The following is a 9668-nucleotide window of genomic DNA, read 5'->3' on the forward strand; positions in this document are numbered from 1 at the left end:
TCAGCACCTCAGCACCACTCTTTCTGCATGTCTTGGGTTGCCAGACACCTCAGACTGGCCCATATTCTGAAACGCTCTCCTGACTCCACTATTTTCAAAGACCACAGAGATGACTAGTCGAGTTCTCATGGCTGTTTTCCTCATCGATGGTGCAGAGTCCTTGCTAAATTATCACTGGAGTCATGAAAACATCCCTGAAAACCCCAATAACTTTCACCAGAGGCTGTTGAAAGTAGTCGAGTGATTATGGCGCCGAAACGTTTGCGAATATGGTGCTGGGAGGAAACTTATGGGAAGGCTAGGCTACCGGTATCATTTACCCTACGGACTAAAGAACGTTGGTGATTTGCAATGGGTGCGTGTGGTGAAGAGCAGCGGACCAGGCTTTTTCGATACGCCTTCACATAACCCGCTGGTGTGGTACGTGGGTCTCCGTTGTCAAATAACCTCTCTTACGTGCAGGTCGGTCGTCATTCGCCAGTGTTTCAGGAAGTCACAGAACAGATGCTAGGAAACTGTGCTGAACTTTTTTTTTTTTTCGTTTTTATATTTTTTTTTTTTTGCGGATTACAGACTGAAACGAGTCAACAATGGTGTTTGCAGTGTTTGCGTTTGAAGTGAGTGCGTGAGTCCCTCCCTGTACAGAGTGCCTTGCCTTGAGTGCGTGACTGACTGACTGACTGAAATAACAAGAGCCACGCAAACTGAATGGGAACAATATTGACTGACTGACTGAGTGAATTATGAGCGCTAGGTAAACTGAATAGGAAAATTGTTGACTGAAATACAGCTCCATGCAAATTGAACAAGAAAACTTACTGACTGACTGATTAACTTACGGTGCTAAACAACAAGATCGGGGATGGACGTAGAAATAGATGATAATGGATTGGTTACAAAGAATAGAAGCAGCAGATGATGCAATGAGGAATAATAAATGTAATAATGACTACTGCTTAACACCAATACTCTGATACATAGAAAACGGATGAGAGAAAATGGAAGTATTGGAAAGATAAACGGTAACAAATTCATAAAACACGTTAATAGAACATTTTGACATTCAATTTTGGCTTTGAGTAAATTTTAGAAGGTTTGAGTTATTAGATTAGAAGTTCTGAGTTTCAAAAATGGATCATTTGGATTTTTTTTTTTATTGTTTTGTTGATCTTGTTGTTGTTGTTGTTTCTGGTTAGTCGTTGTCTTTTGGTCGTCTTCATTGTGTTGCGGGAGTCGTGAATTTTGGCACGACTTCTTGTGTTACCAAATGAACTAAAAAAAACAAAAACTCCCTCCCTACCAACTCTCCCTGTTTATCTCTCAATTCATCGTTATTTTTGCATGGATTTGGTACGTGTGTGTGTGTGTGTGTGTGTGTGTGTGTGTGTGTGTGTGTGATCTCTTTGTCCCTCCCCTCCCTCCCCTCCTCGTGTGTTGGGTCACAGTTACTACTTACCTTTACATCACCTGATTTGCACTAATTAGTTAGGTTCCTAAGCTAATATTAAACACAGTGAGATAATTCCTACGTTCCGCTAAGAATGAGGATAACAGTAACGCTCTACCGGATTGTGAACTGATAATGGTGAATGCTGCCCTGGCCTTCCTGATCGCTGTGGTTGGGTGGCTAGATTTGATTTTTTTTTATTTATTTCTATTTTATTTTATTTTTTTTCGATTTTTCTGAGTTTCAACAAAGGATATATTTTTGAAGTGATATTTTTTTTTCAGTTGATGAAAGAATTTGTTGTTGTTATTGTTGCTGTTGTTGTTGTTGTTATTTAACATTTTTTAACGAGATGAGCTTTTTTTTAGATTTTTTTTAATAATATATATAACTTTTCTTTTTCTCAGACACTTTCGAACCATGGATTAGCTTAGAATTTTTTTTTCTTTTTTTTACAGTTCACTTTTTTAACGAAACGAGACAAGTTTTTTTTTTCCTAGACGTTTTTGAAGAATGGATTTTTCTTTCCCAAACACTGAAAAACAGTTATTTCTTCGAGACGTTTTAACAATATTATTATTATTATTTTTTTTCGGAGAATTTAATGGAGGAATTGAACAGAAGCGTAACTTTATGATTTTGGTGAGTGTGGTGTGATGGAAGGAGTGACAGGCAAGGGTCGTGAAGCTCACCAGTCAGTCCCAGCAGTGCGGCGGTCACCCGTGTGTGGCTGCGAGGCCCAACGCGCCGCCAGCCTCCGCTACATAGACAGTACTTCTCCGGGACACGATCGCCTCAGAAAAAAAGGATACTCTTAACAATAACGCGGGAAACAGCCACTGTGTGGGGTTATGTTGCTTTGTACAGTGTGAACATTTGGTTTTTGTACACTCGCTCCTCGGGGCAGCCAGCGAGCCGACTTAACTAGGGTCCGTACACCTACATAACAGCCTCTAGTATTACTGTAGTTCGTCTTGCGATTCACAGGCATCAGTGCCGCGGCGCACGCGCGCAAGTCCTCCTGGCGGGTCGCGACACGTGACGGCGAGGCAGCGGTGGGCGGGGGCGGGAAAGGCGCCGCTCCGCGGTGGCCACCGCCGCGCCGCGCCGCCCTCACTGAGACTTACTTGTGCGTTTCAGGGAGTAACAGCGGTTCCCGGGGCGTCGGGGAGGGAGGGTGTCAGTGTTAGGCTATTGCTGTGCTGGAAAGAGGCGTGGGTGGCGGGACGCCCGCGGCCGCGCCTCACAATATCGTACACTTGGAGTGTTCAATTGCTTCGTGCAACTCTTGCAAGTTGTGTGGGCGTGCGTGGGGGTGTGCCTGGGCTTCCTCCACCGCCAGCAGCAGCTCCCTGAAGGCGGCCACCACGTGCCAGTTACACTTGGCGGACACCTCCACGTAGGCGGCCTTCCACTGCTTCCTCACCACGGCGGGCACCTCGCGCATCTCCCGCAGCAGCTCCCGCTTCTCCCGCGGCTCAGACGCCTCCAGCAGGTCCCGCTTGTTGCCCAGCACCACCATGCCCACCTCACGCATGTCCCGGGACTCGTACACCTGCAAGGAGCACCTGGCGTTACTGCCACTCACTGAATCACCTGCCGACCATTCCAGTCATGCACTCACACACCTGACGCTCTGAGTCACCAACACACCACAACGACAACAAGACTCATGCGTAGCTGTACCTTACACTAACAAACAAACACTGCAACAGACACGCATAATATGAAGACTACCCGCACTCCATACTCACCTGCGGAACACACCGCTCACGGAAACCAAACCTGCGCGCACCTCAGATCAAATGACAGGTGCACGGACACACCTGTACACACCTGCGCGGGGCATTACCTGATCCCTGAGTGCCTTGATGTGTGCGAAGGACTCGTAACAGGTGAGGTCGAAGACAAACACGTAAGCCATGGCTGAGCGGAGGCCGTAGAAGCGGTAGTCGGCCCACTCAGAGAACGAGTTTTGCGGGAACGCTGACCAAAGAAAACGGAAGATGGGAGATGTTAGGTTAGGTTAGTCTGTGTGTGTGTGTGTGTGTGTATGTTTGGTTGAAATGAAAAAAAATTGCGTGTGCTATGTATGTAGTTAGGTCTCTCTCTCTCTCTCTCTCTCTCTCTCTCTCTCTCTCTCTCTCTCTCTCTCTCTCTCTCTCTCTCTCTCTCTCTCTCTCTCTCTCTCTCTCTCTCTCTCTCTCTCTCCTATACCATATTCTCACCCCTCCTTCCTCATCTCAACTCTCAAACATCCTCCTTCTCCTCCTCCTCCTTTTCCCCCCCTCCACCCCCACCACCTCCTTCCCACCACCACCACCACCACCTCCTGCCCCTCCCGCTGCCCCGTCTCACCACGTATAGGCGGGATGTCAGCGATGCACAGCTGGTAGACTCTCTCGTTCACCAGCACGTTAGCCCAGCTGTTGACGCGGCCTGTGGTGGGCTGGTGAGACTCCGGGAACTCGTTATGCACAAATTGCTGTAAGGGAGAATAGGAATAGTGTGAGAAAATGTGGGTTTGTTAAAGAGTATGTAAGTATGTGTGAGATTAACCCTTTGATTGCTGTTCGGTTCATCTTTCCTTAATAGTTTGTTACTCTGAGATTTCTTTACTTGTTCTTCAGCCGCCTCCAGTCTTTAAATTGCGTAAAAGGTTCAAAATATATTCTTTCTAATCCCATTGTTTCTTGTAGACGCTTATAAAGATTTCGTGCATTGCTTCTTGTGGTGGTGCTGTGTCTCAGTGGAAAGGTTGAGAGTGTGTGGTTGTGGTTGCTGGGGGATTAAAATATGTGTGAGTGTTTGAGTGTTAAAGGATAAGACTGTGTAAGGAATATGCTGAAAGGGGAATAGGAAAATGTGAGAAAGGGAGATGGTTGTTAAGATTGTGTGGGACTGTGATTGTTAAAGAACGAAATTGTTAGGATCGTTTAAGAGTAAGGATGTGTGACAAGAGGAGATTGTTGAAATTGTTAAAAATGGGAGCAAATCTTTTTAATTCCTGTTCGCAGCTTGAAGACTGTATGTAGTAATAAAGCGCCTTGAAACTTCCCTCTTGACAAGTTCGAAACTGTACGGTGAAGCGTCTTGAAACTTCCCTCTTGAAGGAGTCTGACTTATAATTAGAACATAAGAACATACGAGAAGCTGCAAGAAGCCATCAGGTGTACACGTGGCAGCCCCTGTACGAAACATACCTACACCTACCTCCACCTGTCGTCATACGAGTGTTGTTCCCTCACTAGTGCTTAAGAACATAAGGGAAGCTGCAAGAAGCCATCAGGTCTATACGTGGCAGTCCCTGTACGAAACATACCCACCTATTTCCACTTATCATCTTCATACGTAAACCTGTCCATCCTCTTCTGAAACTCTGTAATGACTAACTTGATTTTCCGAGTGCAAGCAATATAATTACTTGTCCATATATTATCTTGTCTCTACTACTGAAATACTTGCGTCATATCACCACGAGTAGTAATGCTAATTATTGATAACGCTGCATACTGGCAATATCGAGGTGTAAAGGGGAAAAAATGTATTCAAGGAGAGAATTTTCAGTGGATGCGAAAGTTTTGGAGAAGTGTCAGTCTGTTTACTGGGAAAGTTTGTAGGAATGTCACCTTGTATACACAACGTCTTGGAAGGAAAAAAGAGAAGAAATGAGGTGTGCATCACAGGTGGAAGGAAACTTGACAGGTAGACAGGTATGCACAGGTGACAACATGGGCAGGTGGGTAAAGAAACATGTGCCACTTATACCTGTGTTTGTTTACCTTAGAGAGAGAGAGAGAGAGAGAGAGAGAGAGAGAGAGAGAGAGAGAGAGAGAGAGAGAGCTTTATGGATAGTTAATACATTTTTACTGACAAACACCAGTAAGAGAGAGAGAGAGAGAGAGAGAGAGAGAGAGAGAGAGAGAGAGAGAGAGAGAGAGAGAGAAGGAGGGAGATGAAGGGGATTCGAACCTTGATAATGGAAGTCTTCCCCACACCAGGAGCTCCCAGTACCACCACCTTCACGACCTGAGACGGGGGCGGGGGCGGCAGGTGGCCGTTGAGGGGGGGCGGGGCAGGGTGGGGGGAAGAGGGGGTGGGCCGGCGACCCCCCTGGCAGGTCCCACAACCCCCCGCCCCCCCGCCCCCTCCCCGCGGCCCCCCACAGCCCTCACATGTAGCAGAATCGTACCCACTCACCACAACAACTGAAAGAAAACGGGAGGTGGTGATGGTAGTGGTGATGGTGGTGATGGTGGTGGTGGTGGTGATAGTGGTAGTGATAAGAGTAATTGGTGTAAGCACAGGAAAGGAAGCTGGTAAAAATTAGAACTTATGAGAGAGAGAGAGAGAGAGAGAGAGAGAGAGAGAGAGAGAGAGAGAGAGAGAGAGAGAGAGAGAAGGGGGGAAACTGGTAAAACTAGAAAAAAAATATTTATATTAATTCTTTCCTGATTCGCTGTGGGAAGTCTTGAAAAAAAACATCCAAAAATAAAATAAACCCTGCATTACACTGAAAAAAAAAATATATATATGATAGATTATGAATAGATAGACAGTAAAAAAATAGAATAAAATAGAAAATGAGAGTAGTGTAGATCTGAACTGATAATACACGTAGCATGGACTGAATAACAACATGTATTAATAAAAAACTTTTCAGACGCGTTCCAAAATACTGACATGCAGTTTTGGAAAATAGTTATATTGAAATGCAAACAGTTAAGTGATAAAAGATGGAGAGAGAGAGAGAGAGAGAGTAGACGTGAATTAGTAATAGACGTGATTTGAGTGCCCGTGTGTTTGTAAAGTTTTTGGAGGCCTCCTAAAAGTTTTATAGACAGAAGAGATTACGAAAGATGAAGAGAAATAAACAAAGTCAATAACAGAACTATAACGTGAATAAGCCTAACAAGAATAATAATAATAATAACAAAAAAACACGATTAAGTTTCTCCTCCCCTCAAAAGAAAAAATAAAACATTCCTAGATTAATAAACAGAGAATGAATAACAACTGCAATGTAAATAAACCATGAATATAAACAAAGACGAATAGTAATAATGATGAAAAAGCGCAATAAATCTTTAAAAGCATTTTTAAAGTGATATGAGAAAAAGATACAATATTTTCACTCTAGCTAAGAACACCAAAAAAAAAAAAAAAAAAAATGCGGAGTCTACCACTCTCAAGAAAGACAATTAAGAGGACGAAACAAAATGAAAAATAAAAGAATATTGGCTAATCAAATTTCTGAAGTCTTTAAATACTCGTCTTTTAAAACACGAGTGACCGTAAAGCCTGGCGGAGTATTGGAACCAGTCCGGCAGCTGACTAAGCTTCTGAAACACTTCTAGGCCCATCTCCACTAATTTCAAAAGACTTTAGATGAAGTTACGCTGCTTTTTGAGTGTGTTTATGCGGTTCTAGTGACAGATTAACGAAATTTCTACATTATTAACAGAACAAACACCCTTGACAACCCGGCTGATGTCTCTGTGGCCTTTGAAAATGATTGTAGTGGCCGAGAAAGCGAAACGTTTCAAATTACATGCCTAAAGCCTTACGTATATCAATTTACAAGGACAAACGGCTTTATTATCCACTTCTGCCACTGGACCATAGTAGCAAAAACTGGTGGAGTGTCTGAAACAAGCTCTGTCAAAGTACAAGTCCAATTTGTCAGTCTGTTAAAGAGTTATTCAGGAAAAAAATTATGTAACTACTTCTGAAACTCTAATTAGGACTTAAAACCCACGATATGTCGCCTCGTGTGGTAGGAATGTTCTGTCTATTTGTGGCTAAAACGTGCGTGTTTGTCCCTCTTAGGCCTAACGGAAGGGAAGGGAGAGAGGGGGCAGCAGCCTATAGGCCTCCTCCTTCATCACCTTGTCGTGACGCGAAGGAGAAATAAGGCGGTGAGTAGAAAATGTAATGTTTGTTGATGTTTCCACTGGTTTGTTTACTCTCACTCTCCCTCCGTCTCTCTCTCTCTCTCTCTCTCTCTCTCTCTCTCTCTCTCTCTCTCTCTCAGTTTGCAGTTCGTTTTTTTTTCTTATTTATTTATTTTTTTATTTTTTAGAATACAACGTTTGGGAAAATACGTTCGATATTAACCTTTAGCGATAAGTATTAGACGTTATTTCATTGCGTGCAAGACCGAGGAATATATTTTTTGCAGTAATTAACGTTACAAACACATGACATTACCCGTTTTCTATTATACTTTTAGCATTTTATCAGCAAATAACAACAATAGAAAGAAAACGAGAAACTGAAGCATTTAAATCCACTAGTAGGGTCCAGAGAGAGAGAGAGAGAGAGAGAGAGGAGAGAGAGAGAGTAGGGTTGGCACAATGGCTAACTTGATAACAGAGGGAGTGAGTAGATCGGGGATGTTAGGTTAGGTCAGATTAAATTATGTTAAGTTATGGTTATGTTATGTTAGGGTTAAGTCAGGTTAGGTTAGGTTAGGTTAGGTTAGGTAGCAGGAGGGGTTGGCATGTACGTAACAGGAACAATACGCCCTCCTCCCATGCTGCCTCGTACAGGATGGAAATATGAGTGAAGGAGTTACATCTTGCAATAATGGACGCTTATATGATGTCTAGATGAGATGATACAGAGATGTGGTCGCTTCAGAGTCTGGCCCTGAACTGCTGTCTCAATGGAAGAAAGGTCAGTCTATTTGCTACAGGGTTAAGTCCACGTGGTGTTGACAGCAGCGAACATCAAAGGCGAGTGACAGAGACTGAAGGATTAACACAGACCTATGTTACCGTTAGGTCAGGTTAGGTCAGGTTAGGTTAAGTTAGGTTAGGTTAGGTTAGGTCAGGTTAGGTTAGGTTAGGTTAGGTTACATCAGGTTAGGTTAGGTTAGGTTAGGTTAGGTTACATCAGGTTAGGTTAAGTTACGTTAGGTTAGGTTAGGTTAGGTTAGGTTAGGTTACATCAGGTTAGGTTAGGTTAGGTTAGGTTAGGTTAGGTTAGGTTAGGTTACATCAGGTTAGGTTAGGTTAGGTTAGGTTAGGTTAGGTTAGGTTAGGTTACATCAGGTTAGGTTAGGTTAGGTTAGGTTAGGTTACATCAGGTTAGGTTAGGTTAGGTTAGGTTAGGTTAGGTTAGGTTAGGTTAGGTTAGGTTAGGTTACATCAGGTTAGGTTAGGTTAGGTTAGGTTACATCAGGTTAGATTAAGTTACGTTAGGTTAGGTTAGGTTAGGTTAGGTTAGGTTAGGTTAGGTTAAGTTCGGTTACAGCAGGTTAGGTTACGTTAAGTTAGGTTAGGTTAAGTTAGGTTACAGCAGGTTAGGTTAAGTTAGGTTAGGTTAAGTTAGGTCACATAGGTTAGGTTAAGTTAGGTTACATCAGGTTAGGTTACTTTATGTTAAATTTGGTTAAATTAAGTTAGGTCAGGTTAGGTTAGGTAAGGTAGCAGGTTAGGTTGGCACGCTGGTTACTTTCTCACCTGAGGAGGAGGGTATGTCTGGGATGTGGTTCGAATCCAGCCACTTCTTCTTATGCTGCTCACATCACAAGGGGCTGGCACCCATCTGTGGCAGGAGTGGTGGTGGTGGTGATAGTGGCGGTAGTGGTGATAACAAGTAGTGGTGGTGGTGGCGGTAGTGGTGATAACAAGTGGTGGTGGTGGTGGCGGTAGTGGTGATAACAAGTGGTGGTGGTGGTGATAGTGGTGATAGTAAAAACAAGTGGTAGTTGTGATGAAGTGATTACAAAATTGTGGTGTTAGATGACAGTTCTAGTGACTGATGAAAATGAAAATAATAATGGCAGTAATAACAGTGATAATGGTGATGATGACAATAGTTTAGACTTGGAATCTTAAACGCTTTAGGTCAGGAAGAGAGAGAGAGAGAGAGAGAGAGAGAGAGAGAGAGAGAGAGAGAGAGAGAGAGAGAGAGAGAGAGAGAGAGAGAGAGAGTAATCTTTCCGCACTCCGCTGCCACGAAAGATCACCTCTCTCTCTCTCTCTCTCTCTCTCTCTCTCTCTCTCTCTCTCTCTCTCTCTCTCTCTCTCTCTCTCTCTCTCTCTCTTCCTCACCTAAATGGGTGAACCTTTGCTAATGAGAGACAGAGTGGTCAATAATGATCTCTCTCTCTCTCTCTCTCTCTCTCTCTCTCTCTCTCTCTCTCTCTCTCTCTCTCTCTCTCTCTCTCTCTCTCTCTCTCTCTCTCTCTCTCTCTCTCTCTCTCTCTCACACA

General features: G+C 43.6%; 1 protein-coding gene across 2 annotated transcripts in view; it reads right to left on the minus strand.

The window, feature by feature from the left end:
- Positions 1 to 1633: 1633 nt before the first annotated feature.
- LOC135089793 (ras-like protein family member 10B) overlaps positions 1634 to 9668 on the minus strand; it is a 20230-nt gene continuing 12195 nt past the window's right edge. Inside the window, exons 3-7 of one of the 2 annotated variants that reach the window (XM_063985828.1) lie at positions 8914 to 8998; positions 5420 to 5655; positions 3806 to 3932; positions 3300 to 3433; positions 1634 to 3002 (exon numbers count right to left, since the gene is read on the minus strand). In XM_063985828.1, the coding sequence (XP_063841898.1) occupies positions 2691 to 3002; positions 3300 to 3371 (384 nt within the window). In that variant the 5' untranslated portion in view covers positions 3372 to 3433; positions 3806 to 3932; positions 5420 to 5655; positions 8914 to 8998 and the 3' untranslated portion in view covers positions 1634 to 2690. The remainder of the gene's footprint in view (positions 3003 to 3299; positions 3434 to 3805; positions 3933 to 5419; positions 5656 to 8913; positions 8999 to 9668) is intronic. The other variant, XM_063985827.1, reaches the window with a different exon arrangement.

Source organism: Scylla paramamosain, chromosome 33 (genome assembly GCF_035594125.1).
Source record: "Scylla paramamosain isolate STU-SP2022 chromosome 33, ASM3559412v1, whole genome shotgun sequence".
In the NCBI taxonomy this organism is placed as follows: Eukaryota; Metazoa; Arthropoda; class Malacostraca; order Decapoda; family Portunidae; genus Scylla; species Scylla paramamosain.